Source organism: Poecilia latipinna, unplaced genomic scaffold (genome assembly GCF_001443285.1).
Source record: "Poecilia latipinna isolate Pla-1442-1.1 unplaced genomic scaffold, P_latipinna-1.0 Scaffold315, whole genome shotgun sequence".
Classification (NCBI taxonomy): domain Eukaryota; kingdom Metazoa; phylum Chordata; class Actinopteri; order Cyprinodontiformes; family Poeciliidae; genus Poecilia; species Poecilia latipinna.
Genome location: NW_015112931.1, coordinates 28,338 through 52,283, shown reverse-complemented (window position 1 = coordinate 52,283; position 23,946 = coordinate 28,338). Strand labels below are relative to the sequence as shown.

The 23,946-nt window shown below is 42.6% G+C and overlaps 2 protein-coding genes across 11 annotated transcripts in view; both read left to right on the top strand.

Annotated features, from left to right (window-relative positions):
- The window catches only part of LOC106948941 (R3H domain-containing protein 1-like), a 47,504-nt gene extending 28,219 nt beyond the window's left edge, over positions 1-19,285 (top strand). For 4 of the 10 annotated variants that reach the window (XM_015034844.1, XM_015034845.1, XM_015034843.1 and 1 more), the window contains 22 exons: positions 25-154; positions 1,962-2,040; positions 3,038-3,097; positions 3,960-4,100; positions 4,309-4,417; positions 4,626-4,721; positions 5,622-5,647; positions 5,727-5,780; positions 5,862-6,082; positions 7,426-7,698; positions 8,001-8,143; positions 8,239-8,364; positions 9,877-10,212; positions 10,291-10,429; positions 13,418-13,575; positions 13,715-13,848; positions 15,202-15,305; positions 17,079-17,260; positions 17,806-17,947; positions 18,026-18,126; positions 18,213-18,329; positions 19,195-19,284. In XM_015034844.1, the coding sequence (XP_014890330.1) occupies positions 25-154; positions 1,962-2,040; positions 3,038-3,097; positions 3,960-4,100; positions 4,309-4,417; positions 4,626-4,721; positions 5,622-5,647; positions 5,727-5,780; positions 5,862-6,082; positions 7,426-7,698; positions 8,001-8,143; positions 8,239-8,364; positions 9,877-10,212; positions 10,291-10,429; positions 13,418-13,575; positions 13,715-13,848; positions 15,202-15,305; positions 17,079-17,260; positions 17,806-17,947; positions 18,026-18,126; positions 18,213-18,329; positions 19,195-19,197 (2,874 nt within the window). In that variant the 3' untranslated portion in view covers positions 19,198-19,284. Of the gene's footprint in view, positions 1-24; positions 155-1,961; positions 2,041-3,037; positions 3,098-3,959; positions 4,101-4,308; positions 4,418-4,625; positions 4,722-5,621; positions 5,648-5,726; positions 5,781-5,861; positions 6,083-7,425; positions 7,699-8,000; positions 8,144-8,238; positions 8,365-9,876; positions 10,213-10,290; positions 10,430-13,417; positions 13,576-13,714; positions 13,849-15,201; positions 15,306-17,078; positions 17,261-17,805; positions 17,948-18,025; positions 18,127-18,212; positions 18,330-19,194 lie in introns of those variants that run through there. The other 6 variants (XM_015034846.1, XM_015034850.1, XM_015034848.1 and 3 more) reach the window with 5 other exon arrangements.
- A 24-nt stretch (positions 19,286-19,309) lies between these two features.
- Positions 19,310-23,439, top strand: LOC106948944 (uncharacterized). The gene is made up of 3 exons (XM_015034855.1): positions 19,310-20,760; positions 21,741-21,835; positions 21,943-23,439. The coding sequence occupies exons 1-3, from the start codon at positions 20,562-20,564 to the stop codon at positions 23,116-23,118; spliced, it is 1,470 nt and encodes a 489-aa protein (XP_014890341.1). The 5' UTR covers positions 19,310-20,561; the 3' UTR covers positions 23,119-23,439.
- Positions 23,440-23,946: the final 507 nt, after the last annotated feature.

Sequence of the window (23,946 nt, the reverse complement as noted above, 5' to 3'; positions counted from 1 at the left end):
AATTTAATTTCTTTCTTCCCCCAGCAGGATGGACTCCTCCCCCCTCCAGCCTTCGAAAACGAGGAGCGGGGCGCGAAGGACCAAGCCGAGAAAGAAGGCGGCTGCGACAAGGTGGACAAACCGGAGAAGGCGCCGAGAAAAATGCTCTCAAGAGGTAAAGAATGAAAAGAAACCAGAACTTAAACGTCTCTCTTTGGAAGAGAGACATTTACCTTCACACCATTGTGAAGGTTTAGCGTTTAAGGGCAAAAATAAGTTAAATAAAATTTAATAACTGTCCCACAGCATTACACCTCCTCCACCGTACTTAGCTCTGTGCTTTTCCATGTAAATACATACAGATGAACAAGCTTCACTGAAAAATCATTTTTTATTTTAATTTCTTATTTTAAAGCCACTTTTTGGAAAATGTATTGCCTTTCTTAAAACTATTGCTTGTTAAAATGACTCGTATAGATTAATTACACGTTTCTTAACGAAGCTACGTTTGATATGTGATATAGTTCAACTTGTGACAGAAGCACACTTTATCGTGCTGCAGCTTTTTATACCAAAACTGCTTTATTAATGAGAAATGGTTAATAAGCTTTTAATTTTCCTCCTGGTTTCAATTTATATAAAATAGACAGAAGAAGATTTGAAGTAACGCATTCAATTTTCCATCACTTTTAAATAAAGTCTTTAGTTTAAAATATGTAAATATTTCCATACATGATAAAAATTTAAACCTTCATTTAAAATGATGTCTACTTTGTAATATACTGTGACGCACATAAAACACACATGTACAGTAACATTCCTACATTCATAAATACACACACACACATATCCATCTCTTTAAAAAATGATTTGTATAATATATTTTCAGTACTTTAATGTTTTGTGGTACTGAGTACCATTCATGCTTTGCGTTAAAAATCACTGTTCATTGACTTCAACTAGTTTTGCTAACAAGAAATGTTTTTCTAGTAACTTTTAAACACTTATTGATGCTTGTATCGTTCAACTTGTCAGAATTGTGCAGAATTTGCACATCTGTAGAGATGCAGGGGGGAACTGGTGCACATCTGGTTTTACATTCCCGCTACCTGATGAAGACGCACCACGACTGAAGTCAGGAAACGGTTTCCATTAACGCCTTCGATTTCCTTACATCGCCACCACCTGAGACCTCATTTATAAACATTGCTCACTTGGAAAAAAGAGCCAAAAATAATCCATGCGCTTTACTTCCTGTCCAGAATTGGATGCCATATATAGATATAAGTTGTTGTTTTTTGTTGGTTTTTTTTTTGCTATTGATAAGATTCAGCGGAATTGAGACGAAGCCGAGAGCCTTAATGATACTAATCACACAATCTGTGTCACTCTGGCAAATTACAGCCTTCTAATAATTATATCCTTTTGCCTCGTCACCGGGGGACACACCAGTCCTAAACATTTCTTTTTAGCTCTCTGTCCCTCCAGTTTGTCCAAAAACTCGTCTCCTCTCTCTCTTTTTTTTTTAAGCGATATCTCATTATGGGCTGATAATTGGCGCGATTCAGTTAATTGCCAAAAAGCTCAAGGTGCGAAGCAATTATATGGATTCCCACAGGCGCAGAAAGGTGTCTGCTTCCCTCTGTGGAGCAACACCGCTGATGAGGCGGCCTCCAATTATAGAAAGCAGACACCCACAGACGGGAGCGAGCTCTGGCGTCCCTTAACTCCCTCCGATGGGTCCCGCCGAGGCATGTTCCTTCACTGGGAACGTCGCTTTCTTAAACGGCTGCTCTGACAGCGTTCGACTCCAAGAAGCAGCCCTCCTTTTTTTTTTCCTTTTCTTTTTTTTTTCCCCCCTGAAAAGTTTTTGCCCTGGAGTTAATCCCGTTTTAGCCAAAGATGTCTCATTAGTAGTGGAAGTTAACACTTATTAGAAACTAATTTAGAGAAATGATGTACGTTGTGTCCTTCCTGGTTAGATTCGAGTCAGGACTACACTGACTCCACCGGCATAGACCTCCACGAGTTCCTCGTCAACACGCTGAAGAGCAACCCTAGGTAAGAAGCGGCAGCGTCTCTTCCCCCCCATTAAGGAGTTCATCTGTAGTGTCTAATGATCCGCTTACAGAAGCATTTAAAATCCTAATTGTCTGCAGTGAAGTCAATTCACTTTGCTGCGATTGCAGCAGTGAGTGAATTCCCCTTGGCTATAACTTAATGTTCCTCTTCGTACTTTTAACAAAGCATCATGGGAGCCATAAATCCAAGCAGAGTCCACTTTACAGGAAACTTTGTAGCCCAGAAGTTCAACATGGCAATTTATTAAATAAGACATTTTATATTTTAGGGAGAGATGTGGCAATTTAGAGCTGATGGCGTAGAAGCTAATATTTGATTAAAAAAAATAGTCTGGATTGGATCACCAATTAATTTAAGATAAACAATGCTTTGTTTTTTGTTTTTGATTGAATTGGATCACATTTAATTTTTTGGGTAGCAGAGTTAAAGGGGCTGAATTAAAATGTCGGTAATGCCCACATATGTATGTAATGGTCCGGTGGTTTCTATTGTAATTATTTTAAAATTTGTGTTTGTCTGTTAGATAAAATACCTGAAAAATGTAACAAAATGCAAAGCGGTTGAAGAGATTATGGATTTTTGTGCGAAGCAAATATTTAAATGGACTTTAAATGATGCATTTCATTGTAACTTCAAAATAGTAAAATTGGAAATTGTACTTTACTGGATTTCCAAACGTTATTTGGGATGTAACTGTATTGAATTGGGATTTATTTGGATTAAATTGAAAGTATAAAAGTCAGTTCCAAATTGTGCAGCATTTAGTTAGTATTTAGTTTATTTATTATAGATGCATCTTAGATGTTGGACTGAATGTTTTTAGTGTTTATCTTTTGGTCAGATTAGTTCTACAAACTCAATAATTTTGACAGGCATAGATGGATTATTATATAAATTTTTCTCTGCTGTTTCTATTTGTTTAGCAATTTAATAGTATTGAAAGTTTACATAATGCATCGTGTCCTCTTCCTCTCAGGGATCGAATCATGCTGCTAAAGTTGGAACAGGACATCTTGGATTTCATCAGCAATAATGAGTGAGATTTAACTTCTTTGTTTTATTATTAACAACAAATGCACTGAACAGGCTTTTCCAGGCTGACTCAGCTGGAGTCCTTTGAAAGATTTTTCTCTTCAAACTAAAACACATAAGAGAGAGAGAGAGAGAAAAAAAAGCTGCAGGTTCTTTGATGGAGGTGGAAGTTTTGAATAAATCAGAAAATCAAGGAAGAACATCGTCTCCCTGACCTTAATCTGGGTTTTATCCAACTCAGAATAAAAGCTTTTTATTTTTAGTCTATACATGCATCAATAGAGGGAGTTCCTAATTCAGTTCAGTTTATCACAACATTTCAGAACAAAATAAGTCACCTCAAGGCATCATGATTATGTAAAAATCTGCAAACTTTGACCGATTGATTGGTCAGTGTTGATCTTTTTTCTTTATCTTTTAGCTGCTAATTTAATTTACTTCATTGGAGTGATTAATCAGCCAATTTGTCGCGTTATCATCTCGCATGAATATGTCCTCTTAATCCAAACTACAATTATCACAGCATGTCTGCTCGCCTGGCAGAAAATGTGATGCAGCAATTTGTTAAATCTGTTTTTTGGAGTAAATAAGATGGTTGTTTGGTTCCATTTTCATTACTAATCTAAAACCAAATGGCTGTTGAGCTTAAAGAGATGCATTCTGGACCTCAAACCTGAATCTGAACGTTGGGAGAAAAATCTGAAACCAGAACTGGCCCAGGAATAACAATTAATGCAGTTAAAGTAAACCAATCTTCCATCTGTTGCCGCCACGATTATTTTGAATGTTTTCAGAACCTGAAAGCTTCCAGCCGTATCTTTTCTGTAGCGATGACCTCGGCATGTTTTCCCCGTTTCTGCTTGTAGAACCCAGAAGAGAAAGTTCCCCCCCATGACGTCTTACCACCGGATGCTGCTGCATCGCGTAGCCGCCTACTTCGGCATGGATCACAACGTGGACCCCAGCGGAAAGTCAGTGGTGATCAACAAAACCATCAACACTAGAATGTAAGCTGGATGTTTTTTTTATTATCATTATTTCCTACTTGACGTTACATTAGTAATGCACCACTTTTAGGCGGTTCTAGTTCATCTTCTTTTTCCAACCAGCTGGCAGAGAACTTCCTCCTCTGCTGCTCGGTTAGCATATGTAGCTGTCAGCATCTGTAATAAATGAAGCTGCCACTGAAACTCCTGTGAATTCACCCGCCAACAGACCCGATCAGAAATTCTCGGAGCACATCAAGGATGACAGGGCGGACGATTTTCAGAAACGCTACATTCTCAAACGAGACAACGCCAGCTTTGATCGCGAAGACAGCACGGTAGGCTTTCTTTTTCTCTTTTTTTTTTTTTTTTCTTTTTAATATGTATATATATATTTTTTTTCTTCTTCACCAAGCTGTCACTTTCATTTCTGACATGTTGGGGAAGAGTGGGACAATCTGGCATCTGTGACTGCTAAAGAATCTGCGTGTGTGTGTGTGTGTGTGTGTGTGTGTGTGTGTGTGTGTGTGTGTGTGTCCTTGCCAGATCCGAATGCGTTTGAAAGCTGACAAGAGGAGCAAATCGATGGAGGAGAGGGAGGAGGAGTACCAGCGAGCCAGAGAAAGGATTTTTGCACATGATGTGAGAGCTGTTGGTGTAGGCGGGTGGAGAGTGAAGGGGTGGGGGGGTTGTGCATGTTTCACAAATCTTTGTGTCATATCTATTCATGTGCAAATTCAGTGGATTTCTTGCCACCAATTACCATCGCTGCCTTTATGAATTTATACACGAAGATGCTCTGATTTGGACAAAGGCTGAAACGATTAATAATTGTCATCTAATTTAGTAATCGATTAATTAACTGGAGTATACAGTCTCTCAAAACGGCAATATAACTGTTCCAAAAATATGTATATTATGCATTTAAGATAAAAAACAAAAAAAAAAAACTTTCCCTGTAAATATGTGCTATCTAGAATAATTTTAAGCTTCACCGGGTTCAAATTCTGCATAAAAAACTAAATAAATGCACCCTTTTCAAGTGTCCACTAAAGGAATCATGTTATTGAATTTTAGGCAATAAAATGTTTGTTATTGTGTATTTTAATGTATTTTAGTAATCGATTAATCTATTGACTCTTCTGATGATTAACATTCTAAATATCTTTCATTTAATCCCTTAGGATTTTTTCCTGCAACATTCGAATTACATTCTAATGCAAATAAATAGTTTCCTCCTGTTTTTGCAGTAACATAGCATTACTTAAGTAAACTTGTCCCAGCTCAGGCTCACATCTTAAATACTAAATCTTTATATTTTTTGTACAGTTTTTGTTTTATATCTGCAGAGTTTGCTGTTCTTTCAACAAATGGTATTTTTAGGGCCTACACTCCAGTTTACGATTAATTAAAATTAGGTGATGATTAATCACAATTAACAGTTTCAACCCCAGGACTCAGAAGCCACATTGATAGATTTATAGAGCTGATTGTATAGATTTGTATGTTAATATGTGCTTAAATATTTCCTGTCACCCACAGGGAGAACACTTCCTACTAGACAGAAGGTAATCTCCATCCTGAAATGATTTTGATTCGTTTTCTCAGTTTTTACAACTGGAGTCACGTTGGAACGTTCTTTTTCAGCGCACAGGAGGAACACGCGTGCATGAACACTCAGCAGAGACGCCAAATGTTCAGGTTAGGTCGAGAAGCTTTGTCCTACCAAAAATAAATGTACATTAATCTATTGTTTCTGAAGTTACTCCGCTCTGCTTCCAGGTTACGAGCCGGCCAATCCGGCGCCAGCCGCCAGAGTAGCTCCGAGACGGAGACGCTGCCGCGGCACGGCGAGCCGCGGCCATGGAGCAGCACGGACAGCTCGGACAGCTCCAACCGGCTCGCACCGCGGCCCGCCATCACCAAGGCCAGCAGCTTCAGCGGCCTGGTGAGAGGAGACAGCACGGCCAGCAGCAAGAGCACCGGCAAGCTTTCCAAAACAGGCAAGGGAAACGGAGGCAGCGTCCTCAGGACGTCCTTAAATCAGAGAAATTCCTCTCAAACTAGAGGTAGATTTATTCAAAGTAAAAAAAAGAAATACGGCAGCAGAGATCATATCAGAACAAATGTTTGTTTCTGCTGCTGTTGTCAAAACTCGTTCCCACTTCAACCTGGTGATAGGAAAGACTGAGGGGGAAAAGTGTCGCAGCAGCAGAATAAAACGCTAACCGTGACGATTTGCTGCATTATTTACAAGTGGAAGCATGTTAGAGAGATAAATTTAAGGCAGCAAGCGCTTACCACTACAGTACGATCCATCTGTAACTTTGTTGGCTTAGAGCAGACGCTCTGCATCGTGGGCTTATTTAGTTATCACAGTTTTTGGCCTCTGCTCTCCCTGACATCATATTTGTTGATTTCTTATTTTTGCTGAAAGCTTTTTTTTTTTTTTTTTTTTTTGCTGCTGTTGATGGAAGTTGCTTACGAAGCAACTGGACTCTCTCACATCCAGCGAGGGGAATTAAAGCAGACACATCGCCTCTGTTCAGCTGTCACCTTAGCTTAAAGTCGCAGTTTCCAATATTTATCGGGAAAACAGGAAGTTCACGTCATATTTGGTGTGTTTAATGCAACAGATGCATACGAAGCCGTGTGTTGCTGGCCCACTACACACACCAAATTATATTAATGAGTCCCTCAAGTTTTTATAATTATTTAAATTCAAGGTAAATCATCAGCAATTTTTTTTGTGCTCATCCATAAAGTTTATTGCAAATTTTCTGCAGAAATGGTCAAAAACTTTGGGTTTAAGTGATGATGACTCCCACCTGTTGGTGGCAGTATTTCTTACTTTTACTCCACTGCTGCCTCAGCACTATGTAATGTCAAGTTATATTGCATAGTTGATGTGGCATGAAACAAAAAGTTACACTTAACATCATGGATAAGTGCAAATACTTTAAATTTTCCTGAATTTGCAGCACAAAATTTTTATTTTAGAAACAATCGCGAAATCCAGGAGGGACTGATAAATGTAAAAAGATATCATCTAATTTCAAGAAATGCTTAATAACAGTTTAATTGGTTTTATCTCTGCATTCTTCCATAACATTAAGAACATCGATGATCTTAATGTGACGCAAAATGAAAATGAGTTTGATCTAGAACATAAAATCCTGAAAACAATCTATGACTTAAATTGTTAAAGCTTATTATAGAAAAAGATTCATCATGGATCATCAGCAGTCGCCTTAAGAAGTTAGGATGCATTATTAGCGTCAGGCGTTCATTAGCAGCCAGCTAATGGTTTGGTCGTTAGCTGATCGTTTCTAATTCCCCTCCTCAGGTTCTGAATCCTGCAGCAGCGTCGGCTCCTCGTCCAGCTCTCTCTCTCGCCCCCACCTGCCCCTCCAAATCCCCGCCGCCTCGCGCTCCGTCGTCCCCGGCAACCCCCTGCCCCACCGCGCTGTCGACGCCAGAGTCCCCGGACATCCCGAGGCGTCGAAGAGCGGCCCCTCCCAGCTGCTGGCGTCCGCCGGCGACACGAGCGGCTACTACATGCTGCCACTGGACGCCGCGGGGATTCCACCTGGCAGCATCCTGATCAACCCACACACAGGTGAGGGCGAGCGACCCCTGACCTCGGCGCGCGGTTTAGTAACTACTTCCAGTTTTCCTAATGTAAATTCATGACTCCTGGGGGGGGCAGATTTCCAGCCTGGCCTGTGGCTGCACTCAGATTCTGTCAAATTAGTCGACAAAATTCACTCTGATCTGGATGCAGGAGCAGATGGCAGAGATTTGTGAATATGCATCACGGTTCTGAACTTTGCACCAACAGCAGGCCGGGCTGGACCAGATCCGGCGTTCTGCAGTGCGTTTTGTTTGGTCTGATTTATTAACGTGGGTTCGTCTCGACAGGCAAGCCTTTCATGCACCCGGATGGCAGTGCCGTAGTTTATAACCCGCCTGCAGGCAGGATCCCACAGCAGGGGAAAACGCCACCACAGCCCATCCCTGCAGCGTCACAGCAGCAGCAGCCGGCCAATCACGTTCACTCACAGGTCGGTGGCGTTGGCTTCATTCCTTTCTTAAAATAACTAACTTACTGCTTCCTCCTTCGTCCACTTTGACATCCTGTCCCTGTGTTCGTCTTCAGCCAGTCTATCCTCCTCTTCAGCCGTCCTCTGAGCCTGTCTACAACCCAACGGTTTCTTATCCTCTTCATCCTCCTCTTCCTCCTTCTCAGTTCCTGCCCGTCTGTCCTAACCAACAATACACTGTGGTACAGAACTTCTTCTTCTTCTTCTTCCTTCTTCCATTTTTTAAAATCCTTTCCTTCCTGCTCCATCCCCTGTCAGACCTGGATCACAGAGAGTTGGTTTCACTCAGTTCACTTCCACTAGATATGAATAAAATAACAATAAATGCATAAAAGGGCGCAGAATTAAAATTCGGGTCAGGATTGGTTCGGCAGAAGAAGAGTTTCCAGCTCTACTGTGACCCAGGTCTTCATTTTTTTTTTATCTGTGCTTTTTGAAACTGAAAGAATAAAGGAAACATGGTGCATTCCAGCCAAATACCAACAATCTCCAGTTTGTTTGATTGATTTGTAGATAAAAGATGTTTCCCTGTATGTCTAAAGGAAACAATAAGTCAAGGATTATGAATGAAAGCTGATTTTCAAATAAAAGCTTCATTTTAAATTAAGTTTTTGTAGTGGCAGGGCCGGATTTAAAAGGATATGGGTTCCTGGTCTGGAAACCATTTTGGTGCCCTTTTCACATAATAAAGATTCTGTAATTAATGCAAATTACAGTATGAACTGATGATCCCAACTGATGATTTTAAGTTTAAATCACCCTTTGGTTTGTAATAAGTATTATTTACATTCCTAAAAAATCCCAACATGTTATTACAACTCTTCTGAAATGACCTTGTGACTCAAAAACATTAAAAAATAAAAATCTATGTGGACGCCCCCCAAAAAATGGATGCCCTGGGCTACTGCCAATAAGTCCAGCTGCAGTGAAATCCATTTATTTTTAAAAGGACATTTCAGTGTGAAGTTAGACTACCTGAATAACAGCTGGATGTATTTTAAGACACCGTTACTTGGGGGAGCCACCGAGGTGTGAAGGTGCATCTGGCCGGACGGATCCCCTCTCCACATATGTGGATCATGCATCCACTTAACCTCATTTCTGACCTGGTTTTAGCGAAAGCCGTGCCGCTGTGGCTAATTATGCCTGTGGAAACTTCCATTAATATTTAATTCATCACCAGATGTTGGCTCTGAATAATCCATGACTTGAAAACATGACTTTTCCAACAACATGTCAGAAGTGACCTGGACTTGGTTGCTGTGGCGATACGAATCAGGGACAGATTTAATCTTTTAGGCTTAATTCATGCCGTTTGTTGCCTAAATAAAGAGTCATTATTCTAAAGCTGGAATGAATAATAATGATTAATTGATTAATGAAATAATCGTTAACTAATTTGGTAATCGATTAATCATCATCTGGAAGTGTTAAAAAAAAGGGAATTTGCTAAAAGAACAACATGCTTGATGCACTAATTAAGCAAAAACTTCATAAAAAAAAAATAAAATATATATATCATTTAAGATAAAATTTCTATTATTTTCTGTAAATATAGTTTAGCCAAAACTAGTTTTAGATTCACCTGGTTAAGATTCAGTAAAGGAATGCTGTTATATCTGTTAAAAAATATTTTTCTTAATTGATAGAATAATCGATTTTCTAAGGCCTCTAACACGACATCGTCTCCGCAGCCCGACGTCCTCAGCGCCCAGTTTGGTCACATGACGCTGTTGCAGCAGCCATCGAGCGACGGCGGCGGCAGCGTGTCGGCTCCAGACGGCCGCCACTTCCCCTCGCCCTACACCAACCCGTCGGCCATGGTGCTGCAGGGAGCTCCACCGCCGCAGGTCAGCGGCTACATGGTGGCAGGACCATCAGGGGGCCACCCCGGGGTGCTGCAGGGTCAGCACGTCCCGACGGCGCCGGCGCCCAACCTCGCGTATTCCAACGCGGGCCCCGCCCCTTTTCCCGCGCTAAATCAGCCCCTCCTCCAGCAACACGCCTACATCCAACAGCCGGTGCAACAGGTACGGAGTTTTGGTTCATTTGTTCTACTTCTTCTGTGGTGAAATGAGTTAAAGTTGTCTTTTATTCGTCTCCGGCAGATGTCCACGTGTTACTGCTCACCAGCTCACCATCCTCAGTGCTCCAACCAGCAGCAGCAGCCGCCGCTGCAGTATCGACCTCCGCTCAACCCACTGACCTATAACTGCCCTCCGAGCCAAAACCTGCCCCAGCAGCAAGGTACAGCCACTTCCACACGTTTTCACCACTCCTGTTACATTTTACCAAATTAAAACTGCAACCCATTTCTTTGAGGTTTGTTTTTTTATAGTGATTGACCAACACAAAGTAGTGCATCTTTATTTACACACATTGTTCTTTTAAAAGTAGTTCTACCTCAGTCAGATAGAATGGAGACGAACTGCGGACATCAGGTTTTAAAGCTTGCACAGATTTACAACAGGTGCTTGAAATTCAGTTATGTGTTTTCAAGGTTTGGAAAGTGCTTGATTTGTGCATAAAGTGATTGATATTCAAACTGTGCAGTTTTCTGATAAAGTTCAAACTTCAGCTGGAAACAGATTTTTCAGACATCATTTTCTTTCTCACTGTCTGAATTTGAATCAGACTGAGTGTTTCTTGTTTTAGGTTAGTTAGAATCACCAAAATTATTTCAATTTACTAAATACTAAAAATCTTATTTGTTTTGTAACATTAGATAAGATTTATTTTTTGTTTAATCAGTGTTTTGTTTAGGGTGTGTGTTCAAAATGTTATATTATAGTTTGCTGCAGAATGTAGATTATTAACAATAATACATTTTTCTTTTAGTGTGCGCTGGGAAAGTTTGAAAACTTACATTAAAAATGTTTTAATTTTACTGAGGGAAAAATGTACAAACCCTGAATTTAGACCTGAACTTTGACTAAGCCAGCTCAGTCTGATGTCCTCCTGCATTTTGCACGATGCTGAGTGTCTGCAGCTCCTCCGTGTCACGATTCTGCACTACTGTCTGATCTGTCGCAAAAAATCTCAACATGTTAAAGTTGGTGGTTGAGATGTGAAAAAGTTTTCCCGGTATAAAAATCCCTTTTTTTTTTTTTTTTAAGGTTTTTCTCCCCTCCCTCCCAGGTGCACACACTTCTAAAAACGATCTCTTTGATTTCACACCGGGGTTTCAGGATGAGACCAAAGCTCCAAATTGTTCAAACACGGCTTTGAATTAGTGTTGCAGATCTGAAGACGAATCAAAGGAGGTTTTAATGAATAAGAATCGCCGTCTCCTTTGCTTCACACTGCTAGGAGAAAAAGCTGAGCCTCGTCCGCTCAGGAGACCTGAACCGCGCTCCGTTTCTTCACAGGAGCGCCGCTGTCCGACAGCTCCGCTGAAGGACAAACATTACTCGCTTCTTCTTCTGTTTGTTTTTTACAGCTTCACATGCATTGCCTCCTGTTTCTTTTCTTTTTTTCTTCTTCTTCTTCACCACAGGAGTTTGGATTGTTAGCTCCCATTTTGGCTTTCTCTCACGCTGCTGCACATATGTCTCTGTAAGTGGCTGCGGCACTATTCTGTCATCTGCAAGGGGCTGCAAATATGGCTACCCTGCTGGGGAGCCGGGGAATAGGCAGTGGACAAATGAAACTGACCTACAAAGGCGAATACGGCAATTATTTTTCACAGAGGCAGTGGAATGACTTAAAAAAAACACACACGCACACAGGAGGCTCCTTTTTGCTCTGTTTTTACATTAATTAAAGAGGAAACGAATATATAAGCGTAAAGGTTGAACAGGAGGTTGATACACGGAGAATTCTCAGGCGGTTTGGCCGTCGCCGTTGGCGCTTGATTGCATCAGTCAGTCACCAGCTCTGTGTCTTCTGTCACGGTCATTTCCTGTAGCACATTGTCATTTTTAGACTTCCCTCCGAGGTGAAAGTGCAGGTTAGTGTCTGTCTAGCTGAAGCCGGTTCAGTCAAAGTAAAAAGATTCGTCGTTCCTCGCTCCTCAAACAAAAAGCAAGTCGGCCGGAGACCTGGGAGGCGGGATGCGGGGCCGGGACGCTGTCTGAGAGGCCTCTATGAATCTCACAGTGAACCGGTCTCTTTTTCAGCCCCTCGCAGCTCGCTTTCAGCAAGCCTCGTTACCGCGACGACATCAGTCAAGGCAAGGGCTCTCTTCGACTGATTTCAGCTGCTCATTACCTCTGTTTTTATGAATATATATATTTTTTAAAAAAGGGCAGAAACCAGCCCTCATCTGCTGCCTGCTGGATCGGAATAATGCGAGGTGCGTTTCATACGACGGTCATTTCATGCTCGGTTTGGGGAAATGAAGGTGTATAAAAATAGTCTCGGCCGCCCGGCTCCTTGCGCAGCCCTTTCATTGTCTAGCTGTACTTTTCTCCCAGAGTGCCAGCCTCGTAAAGACACCTTCACAAAAGGACGCCCTCCCCTTTTGTCACCTGGATTAGGCTGTATGTAGGGCACAGGGGGAAAGTAGTAATTCTAAACGCCTTTTTTTTTTCTTTTTTTTTTTTCTTAGTCACCTTGACATTTAAGTGTCTCGTTTTTACCCCGAGCCTCTGTGACTTTGCAGCATCTTTGTGCGAGCCGCTCCAAATAAGTTTTGTTGAAATGAGACGTCTGGTCGAAGTGAAGAGTTTTCTTTTCTTTTTTTATTATTCCCCGTCGAGGATTGGCTCGATTACTCACTTCGCAGGCTCGAGCTACCCCTGGCTAAATCAAATATATCGACTTCCTGCAAACCTGTTCAGCAGAAACGGCTCCACTTCTCCCGTTGTTCTCACTCTCCAGTAACCTGGCACCAATGTTCCTTTGTTTGGGTTTTTATATGCTAATCTGTCTTTAAAGCCGAATATGTGGCTTTTTTGTGTTTGTCTTGCTAAAAAGTCACTTTTTTCACTTTAAAACCATAAGCCTGTCTTCACATGGTGGTGGCAGCGTCATGCTCTTCCTGCCATAGGCTGAAGAAGACTTCCAACAACTCTAAACATACTGTATTTGTCGTGTTGGAATGGCCTAATCAAAGTAGGACATTCTCAATTAAAGTCCAGATCTGAATCTAATTGAGAATCGGATAAAAAGTGGAAAAAAATTCAAATAAAATTCAATGGAAATGTGAAAAAAAAAAATCCAGAGGAATGAATAGTTGTCTCAGGTTTTAGCGTCGTTGGGTCACAGCGTTTGCGTTTGTCGTTTCACCATCAGTGCACCAAGCCATGATGCCAAACCCGGCGTCCAGCTACCAGACCGTAGTGGGCGTGCAGCCGACTCCCAGCCTCGCTCTCACTGGCAACCAGCAAAGCAATATGGCCAACCAGATGCAAGGCATGATGGTCCAGTACCCTCCAATGCCGTCTTATCAGGTATTCTGCTGATTAATTTCCCTTCTTTCTCTTTCATGTTGCAACACAGAAACTGGAGAGGCACCTGTCTAAATTGGTGTTGACTTTGAAGAGGTGGAGGTTGATTTGATTGTTTTTTTTATTTCCTTGCTTTGTGCAGCAGGTTTCTGTCCCGCAGCAGACGTACCAGCAGCCAGTGTTTGTGTCCTGCCAGCCGGGACAGGGGGCGGTGGCTGTGTCCGGCATGCAGCCCTGCTACGGCCTGCTACCCACCAACCAGCACACCACCATGAGGTATTACCAAAAAAACACCAGTAGATCGATGATTTAACAAGAAAACGAGCTTTTATTTTGTCTAAACACTTAATTTAAGTTTAAATTAGTAATAAAACTCACATTTGGTGGTGTATTTTTTTTTATTTGCCTCTGTGTGAATTTTCTCCATCCCCACAAAGCAATTTAAAAGTGCTGAAAGGTGTTTTTTACACTCCTGAAAGACCTAACAAGTCTGAGTGAATCCCCAAAGCACTTCAGAGCTATAAGGTCTTTTCCGTTCACGACGAGAGGAAAAAAAATGAAGTTATCACCACAATCCTCCTGGAGAACGGCGTCTGTGGGTAGCTGGAAGAGCGTCAGCTGCTTCCTGCGAAAGCAAAACGCGTAATTAGTTCCTACCTCTGCGCTCCCAATCAATCACCGATCTGCGGGGACGACTGCGCGAGCTCAGCCGTGTTTGCAGGCGAACAAGGAGGTCACTTTCTCCCTCGCAGTCCCAGCTGTGAAAACGAGGTTGCGTTTGTAGGCCAGTCAGCAAGGAGATGATTTATGCAGCAGCAGCGCCGGTTCGGCTCGCTTGTTTTCCCACGGGGGCCGACTGTCCACCTGCAGCCGGATTCCTCGCCAGCTGGAGACCAGTCCCTCCAGGCGGCTCGCTTGCTGAGTGGGGAGCCGCTTTTTCCAGATGGAAAACTCAGCTGCAGCGCTCAACTCTCACACCTCCTGGAGACAAACCTTATGTTTAGGAATTTCTTTGTTTCCAGCCGCTGAAAAAAACCAGCCGCTTCATCTACGCTTCGCTTCGCACGAAGGGATTGGTACAATGGAGAGTTAGAGCCATACTAAGGAAGCAAACTATTATTATGAGAATAAATTCAGAATATTATGAGAATAAAGTCAAATTGATGTGAGAATAAGATCAGTATTTTGAGAATGAAGTCGTAATATTATGACTTTATTCTCATATTTTGACATTTACTTGTACTCATAATTTTATTTTATTTTTTTAATACTCTGTCATAGTCTGGACTCTTGCTTATTGAGAAACGATTGCTTCCTGTAGGTGTGAACTCCATTGAAGTTTTAAACTTTATCTAAACTCTAGCGTTTTCCCGTGACGTACATATTTCTGCAGTTTGGCGCTATGAAGCTTACCGGTGGTTTCCTGCGCTTCCTCCATTGCCATTGCTAAAACGACAGGCAGAATACAATTCTAAAAAAGAGAAATCCATTTCAATGGTAGAAATCGAAAACAGAGCAGTGAAGACATATTAGAATCAAGCTGAATTTGAGGCTAGGCTAGGTGTTAACATTTTATTTTTTTATTCTACTATGAAGCATCTCTTTATTAATTTCCGTCTTGTTTCCCAGCTCCACCGTGAGTTTCCTGCCCGCCCCGATGATGGAGCCGCTCCAGTTTCCTCAAAGCTCGTCTCCCTGCGTCTCCCAGCAGCACCCAGGCCAGCAGTACGCAGGTAGCTGTGCCTTCAAACCCCTCACCCGTTTTTACAGTAGGATCACGAAGTGAAAGCGAGAATATTCTCATCTTCTGACACGAGCTACCCTGGAGATTCCCCATCACTGCCAGCGCTTTCAACACACTCCCCCCTCCCCCCCTCTCCTCTCCATTTCTTAGTGTCAATAACCTGCAAAATGCATTCCTGCACAGCCACCGGTCTGCATCCAGTAATGAAATAATCCTTCCTGGGCTGACTCTGGCTTTTGTTTGTGCGGCAATGCATAATTAGATTTCCTCTTTGGCGTTTTTAAAATGAAAAAGAGCGGCGATCTGCAGGTGCACCTTCCTTCCTCCGCCGAAAAACGTCCTCCTGACATCAAGACACGGTGAAAAACTGAGAGAGCAACAAATGTCTCCTCAGAGGAGGAAGTGAGACACATGATGTGATGTAGTTGTTAAGAGTTGGTTTCAATTAAAGCTGCAGAAATCTATTTGTTCCCATCAGGAAGAAATGATTCTTCAAAATGAGCCCAGCAGGAATATATGCTAAACTTCAACAGCAGATTCTTTTTTTATTTTTATTTTTTTAATTAAAGAAAAAAATAGTTAAGTTGTCCAGATTGCAATCAACTTTATAATGAAGCAAGAAGAGATGTTTGATGGATGCAGGCAAATTAAGTCTGAATTATGAAAATGTTTCTGCAAACTACATGTCATTACATGTTTCTGCCACCAGGGGGAAAATCCAAGTTCTGATTTATTATTTAGCTTCATTTTGTTTTTGAGCAATCATCATATTTAAGCATCTCCTGATCTGTGATTTCATAGATCAACAAACTGATTGAGTTTGAGTTGACGGTTACAGAAAACATGTTTGTTTTTTTGTTTGTTTTTTTTTCATACAACGCATTTAAAACATATTTCCAAACTGTTAAATTTGTCAAAAATAGCGAGATAATCCAAAAAAATGTATGTAATATTTCTTAAAATAGCAAAACTATATACCCAGAATCTAGTACAATGTACATTTTTACATTATTATTTAATTTTTACACCATATTCAATGTTAATAAAATTTTTTTTTTTTTGTGCATTCTCTTGTTTTAACAACACATTATTGCCACCTTGTGGCGTATTTGTGTAATTGCACCTTGTTTGATCCTAAACCGTCAGCCTTTTAAGTCACTCTTATTTAGAAAATTGCTTACACAGTAGCTTTGATTACAAAAATAGCTCAAAATGAGCTTTAATGTTGTGTGTTTTATGCTTTTTCAGTCTTTTTTTATTTTTTTGCCCAGGCTCCTCTCTAATGACCTTTATTATTCATGTCTGATTATTATGGAGGCTCAGAGGAGGGAGCCGTCTTTTCCAGCCCGTCAGTAATGAGGTCAGGCGAAGGTCTCGCTGCAGCCTCACCTGCAGCGTGACCAGTAAACACTTTTAATTGGCTGGGCTGCTCAGAATCGGCAGATTACTGTCCCACATATCCGTTGTCCTTGTTACTGTCAGAGGGAATAATTTCATAAATCAACGACGGGCAAAGTTTGCCGAACGGCTTCCACCCCGAGTGAGCTGAATGTAAACAGACGTTAATTAAACCGTGATGTATGCAATCGTTTGATTTCATGGGCTGCATTAACGTATAATTAGATAATTGAAGCGCTTTAATTCTTGAATGGAAACTTTTTTTTCTTATTTACCGATCAGGTGTGCATGAATAACGATCAGATGTGTGTTTCTGTTGATCCCGTCCTCCTAATGTGGCATCTGCCGATCTGTGTGCATCCAGGGTTGTTGCCAGCGGCGCCCGGCGGCGGCATGGTGATGCTGCAAATGGCCGCTCCTCCCTGCCAGCAGCCCCGGGCCTCGTCCCCCTGCCAGAGGAAGCAGCCCAGCCACAAACACTCCGACCAGCAGCAGCAGCGCGGCCGCAGGCCTGCAGACGTCCCCCAGACTCCCGATAACACCCAGGTACAAACACTGCACGGAAAAAAAAAAATGTTCTTGAAGTTTTGACGACCTCCAATTCTGATTCTGCCGTTTTCCAACCATTCCCGATTAGCACGCTCGCGCAGCTTTGGGGACAAACCCCGCTGTACGTCGGCGAGCCGCGGCCGTGTCGAGAAAGCAATTTAAAAGCTAATTTAGTCAGGTTGTGACAGTGATTTGAGAATTGTCGCCCTGAGCCAGACTTGGTCTCTCCCCGCCGCGGCAGGCGGGTTAAATGTCGCCGCAAATAGGCTGCGCAAATGAAGCCGGCGCCGCCGAAAACCTGAAAACGAGGAGAAAATAGTCCTTAGCGCCGGGGTGTAATGGTACATTAGTGGGACTAATGTGGATGAAATGGTACATTAAAGCAACCACTTGAACATCACAATGACTTTGGAGAAGTAGTTGGAGGAGGAGTAGTTGTTTTTCTTTTTTTTTTGTTGTTGTTTGTTTTTGTTTTGTTTTTTAATGAAAGTGTTTGTGTTTGTCCCTTTCCTGTTCCTGCGCCGCCGGCGGGTTGGCTGTAGAGCAGCCTGCCTTCGTCTCCGGCGCTCACCCCCTCGCCCTGCCAGCCGCCCCACATCAAGGCCCTCTCGTCAGGCGTCTCCCCCATCCCCGTCCTGTCCCACCACCCGCAGCTCCCTACAGCCTTCATCCACACTGGACAAGGTCCGAACCGCTCCTCTCTGATCCACTCACACCATTTCTGCTCAGAACTGGCCCAACGTGGGTTCACCTCTCTTCCAGGTGAAGCGCATTACTCTCTCCTGGGTCAGCCTCTGCAGTACAAGCCCTCCTCCATCAGGCCTCCGCTGCTGCACACTGCACACATGGTAGCCAAACACCAGGTAAAAATTATCTGCTTACAAGGAGAAACTCCTTAAATCCGTCGTCGTTTTTTAATTCCAACGATTTTCTTTCTCCGCTCCTTCAGGGTCCTCTGGGAGTTTGGCGTAGCGGTCATGGGAGGAAGTCCAGCAGAAAGCCTCTATCTTCAGACCTCAGTGTATGTAGAGAGGAGATTTCAGATGGAACAGCTTCATTTTTTAAAGTAAATTCATCTTTAATTGCAGGAAAACGTCTTTAAAATCCCTACTGTTGTGCACGTTGGAGGATGTGTGATGCTGTGAACCGGTAACATTAAACTGAAATGATCACAAGTCCTCCACCAAACAGAAGAATGGACAAAATTTCTCCTTTTGAAAGAGATTTTTAAACCTGGGTTACAAATTAGAAATTCAAATTAAGAAAAACATTGCTCACTTCTAATTTCTTGGATTCGTACCAACATATTCTCATGAGTTGGAATAATTTATTGAATAAGACACATTTATTTTCCTCCAGTAAATCTGGGCTGTATATCTAACAGCATCTTTTAGCTGCTTCACACAAAAAAAATTCCCCAACAAGCAGCGTTTATTTCCTGACGGGAGCCATCAGGCCGATAAAAAACCAGCTGCTTTGATACCAATTTAGCAGATTAAGTGAAAGTAGCATCACTTTTCTTGTCAGATTATGCTTGCCGTGCTCCTCCGTTGTGGAAAAAGCGTCTGTTGGTGGATGGATGTAAGCAGAATAAATTACAGACGAGGCAGAAATCACACCTGCCAGAGGAACCTGCAGCAACGGCAGTATTTTCCCTGACAGAAAATGTGCTGATTTCAATCATTCAGCCGTATTATTATTGTTGAGGGGGTTTTTTGCTGAAATTTCTCCTGTCGACAAAAAAATTACTTGATTTTTTTTTTTTTTTTTCCTCTAAATGTAAGAATAAAAATCTTGACTCTGTTTTCTCTGAAAATGTCAGCAGTTTGTCGAAGCCTCAACAGCTCCAGCTCCGATGTTCTCTTCATCCATGATGGTTGTTTTATTTACCAGCTGTGTGTGTGTGTGTGTGTGTGTGTGTGCGTGCGCAGTGAGCAGCAGTCAGAGCCTGGAAATGACGCTTCCTCTGGAGGAGATCGGCTGCACAGACTCCCTCTGGAGGCTCTGTGAAGCGGCGGCAGATCAATCCAGCGGCTCGATGCGAGCAGCGGCGCTCCCGGTGGACATCCGGCCTCATCACACCTCGCCTTTGCCAAAACAAAGAAAAACAAAACGCGCCACCTTAAAAACTCTGGCACCGGATTCAAAGGGTGGGAGCGGCGCGACTCGGACGAGGCCGGCCCGACACCGCTTGGGTCTTCGGTGCAACTTTAAGGCGCCAACTTGAACCTCTGCTGCCTCAGTTCTGGACCGTCTCTCAGACGCGGTCCAAATCAAAGTATCAGATGTTTGACTTGTGAACATTCACATTTATTTTTGTTTGTTTTATAGCTTTTTTGTTTCTTCCTGGCAGACGTATTTGTACAGAGTTCAGCAAATCTGCCTTTCTGTTCTAAAACGTTTTTTCTTAGAGGATTTATTTGCCAGCTCGTGTGCCTCTTGTGATAGCAGATATAGGACTGTGACAGCTCCACGTAGACCAAGGCACACTCACAAATGATTTGTTTTTGCCCACTTTTGTTTTTTTTTTTTGTTTGTTTTTTTCAAATAAAAGGATTGAATTTTGTTAAAGGTTACAAAACTAGCTTTTATCTTCAGTTGGATATCTGACGCTCTCCCCAGTAACATCTGTACAATGTGAAAACACTGAATAATAGAGACTACCTGAATTATTTAAAGAACCGTCAAACACAGTGAATGTTGCATTTGCACTGATTAATCAAAGTGAAAGATTTGATTTGTATCTAAGCCTGGGTTTTTTTTTTTTTGTTTTTTTTTCTTTTATGATCCTCCCTCCCATACCTGTTTGTTGCACTCGCCAGGCCACTTTGTTTTATATGATTAAATTAAAATTGTTTAAATGCACAATTAAAATGCAAACGGAGTGTGTCACTCTTGACTTAATTTGTGAAACAAGAGTTTTTCATACTTTTTTTTTTCTGGTTTGTTTGACTTTAATAAATGTTTGCACCACACATATTGACACTTAAGTCAGGTTATTAAACTTTTCTGATTTGTCTCTGCTTAGCAACTTTATTTGGTTTTGCTGAGAAAAAGAACTAAATGAGCCGAACTGCTGTTTGAACCCGTCCGTTCGGATTTGGGTAAACAGAGACACCTAGTGGACAAATGGCGCTACTGCACCTAGTGGACAGAAGATGTTCCTACAGCGCCCCACTGTTTCACTCGAGAGTGAAAATGAAACTGAACGGCTGCTTTAGTTGTGAGTGGTTATAGCAACGCAAAGCGTGGCTGGAGAAAAGGCGGTAAGAACAGGCTGCGATGTTTACTGGGCTCCATGGCTACAGTCATGGCGGACAGCTGCAGGACGGTGGTCGTATCCGGTGTGCCCGCGGTGCTGGAGTTCAGCAGGATGGTCGACAAGTTGATTATCCACTTTCAGAGTCGTAGGAGAAGTCACGGAGGGGACGTGGAAGTCGTGAAATACCCCACTGACATGGGCGGAGTAGCCTTCGTGACTTTTGACAAAGCTGAAGGTAAAGTAGCTGCTGTTTGTGGAGGAAAATCTTCACATGTACGCTGGAGGGGGAAAACCATTCTTAGGAGACTAGTTCTGTGTTTTGATTATGACGTTGACCACCTAGGCCTTCCCTCTGAAGTTCACATTTCACCCCGGAACTGTTGAAAGTATAAAATATAAGACTTCTCGTTTTCTTCAGGCGTCGTGCGTCAGTGTTGCCGCCATCTTCAAAAAACTGCTCTGTTGTGATACTGAGGCGTTAACAGCTGCAGGATATTCTTCAGTATTAGGAAAGAAGAATGAGTTCTACAAACAATTTGGGGGTTTATGTAGACGGTGTTTCCCTGCCCAGAGCGGCTGTATGTGGGTGCTTTCTCTGAGTGGTATATCCTGAAAAAAAAAATCTATAAAACCCTTATTTTGTTTGTAGGAACGTTTAAAAATGCCTTAGGTTTGGATGGGCATGGAAAATGCAATATATTACATAGACAGATGTGATCTAGACTAGTGTTTTTCTACTCAGGACTTATTGACCTGCATGATTTAGGTGCTGCACTAACCTGACTTAAATAAATGCTGCTTCTGCATCACTTCATGGTAGTGCAAACATTTGATTCAGGTGTGCTGGAGCAGGGTAACATCTAAAAGTGAAGGAATAAGGTCGAAAACTTGGTACACCCCTGAACAAGCATGCAACAACAGTGGAGAGAAAACGTCCCCTTTAACAGAAAGAAATCTCCAGCAGGATCAGTTTGCGCATCCATCTGCCACAACCAACTGGGGATTTGAGAATACAGAGTATTCACACTCATGAAGAATCAGGAGTACTTTTTGTTAGAGAAAAGTAAGAAGTCAGTGGTGGCTTCATCCAAGAGAGGAAAAAAATAAGACTTAAAGTTATTGGGGGTTGAGGGTTTGGTGGAGTCAGGATTCATCAGATCGTGAAGCATCATGTTTTTTTGGAGACTTTAACAGATTGGTTGAAACTCTTGGCAGATGCAAAGCGGGTGTTGAGAAAGGAGCAGCAAATCATGATGGATGAGGAGTTTACTCAAGACTACGTTCTCACTGTGTTTCCCTTCAGCACTGATGTATGTATGGTTTGGTTTTACTTTGCATCAATTTCAAAATGGAAATCTATTTTATGTTTTATCCCCAACACACGAGATTCTGATTCTGACGTGCTTTTCTGCCGCAGGTGTTTCTGTACGTGGCCGGAGCTACGGTGGACCTCTCAGTTTTCGGCAGCGATCAGGCCTCTCTGATCAAAAGTCTGCAATCGGCTCACAGATCAATCCGCTTCCAAGCGTCACCCCAGCAGAGGAAGGCCTCCATAGAGGGTCCCTTCTCTGCCGTCAGTGCCCTGAAAGAGGACCTCATCCGAAGGGCCAGCCATCTCAGGCCCTCATCCCAAACCGCAGTCGGCAAACCCAGAGCTAGCTCTCCTCATCCTAGACTAGCATCCAAGAATAGCCCAACAAGCTGCAGAAGCACAGAAGCTAACAGGGAAGCAGCAAACTCCAGCAACTTATCAAAGTCACCTCACCACACTAGAGAAGCAAGAGAAGTCCAAAGCCTGATCTCAAAAGCAGAAACTCCAAAAGCTTTCTTGAGGCAGAAAGTGTCTAATGAGAGTTTGGCTGGAGGGAGCTTCAGACCAGCGGCTGGGGAGGAAATAAGTACACGACTCGTCTCCTCATCAGGGCTCGCATGTTTCCCTATGGAGGAGACATTCACTAAACGGCAAAGAGATTATAGGAGTGCACAACAACCTGGCAGGTCAGACAAGATCAGTGCCATCCAAAGCGGAGCTAATTATATGAAGGATCCCGGCAGCCCAATGAGGAACAGTAAGTTCCCTCAGAATGACCTGAGAAAAGGTTCAACTCCCTCAACAAGCAGCGCAGGGACTTCTGAGTACATTTTGGTTGACTTTCACACATTCAGATACATAGAAAAATTTCACAAGACAGAGTTAGACAGGTGCTTGAAGGATGTTGACATGACTACCACGGAAGTAGAAGGAGCTGGAGTAATGGAAATATTGCTGAGTGTGAAGCAACCGTCTGGGGCCTCGTCAGGAACCCTCAGAGACGCTTTGGAAAACCTGGAGAATATGATCTACTTTTGGCAGTCTAAACTGAGAGTTCACGTGATCGATTACAACAAATCTGTGTTTTTTGACAAGCAGAAACTGATTGAGATGTGCAACCATGTGAACGACTGGTACAATAATGTTCTGTATCTGTTGGAGAATTCCTGCATTAAAGTGATCGGCCCTTCAGCAAACATCCTCCTGTTCAGTAAGGAGCTGGAGGACATGATGGATAAATACTCTGCTGTGAAGCCTGTTATAGGCAAAAGCAGGAGATAAAATCACATAGGAGACCACAAGGGGGAGCTGTTGGGCCTGACCAAACCTTTTCTTGCACTGAAATTAGGGCGTACATTCCTGTTTTTACAACAAATGTGACCAAACAAAAAAAGACTTTTGTTTTACTTAATTTTAGTTTTCTGTAATCTGTTTTGCATAAATTATTGCTCTATTACAGTAGACAAACTTCTCATTAAAACCTAAAAGGTGACAGATGACAAGCTGCCTGATGTAATCAGATCACTTCAACCTCTTTCTGTAAACTCATGCAGTATTTTGATTGGTCTGTCTGTCTCCAACAATAAAACACTGACATCTGCGGTTGTAATGTGATTAATTAAGAAATATTTCGGGGTATGTAATCATCAGTGGACAGCAGGGGGCAGTGTAACACACCACCACCCACATGGTAAACGAGCCCCTTCTCTCTGGGTGCCACGGCTCAACCCAACCAAGCAGGGATTTTTTTTCTTTTCTTTTTTTTTTTTCTTTGTAGGCTGGGTTTTGGCAAGCAGGGTGCCGATTGGAAGACAAATGATGTCAGATGGATGTCCTATCAAACCCCCATCTCTGCTTACACACACAGAGCACCGCAGCCCATCTGATGAGAGGAGACGCTCAGCGAAGCGATGTCGTGTTGCGGCTGCTTTCATTATTTCAGGGTGCTATTATTCAGATGGGTCCGCTCGGCAGCAGGGATAATTGATTCATTATGTTAAAATAAGCCACGCGGCCGTAATGAACACACACAAACACGATCCCCCCCCCCCCCCCCCCAGCCGGTCCCCCTTAAACCGTTACCCAAAGAACCCCACAAGGGGGGGTTGC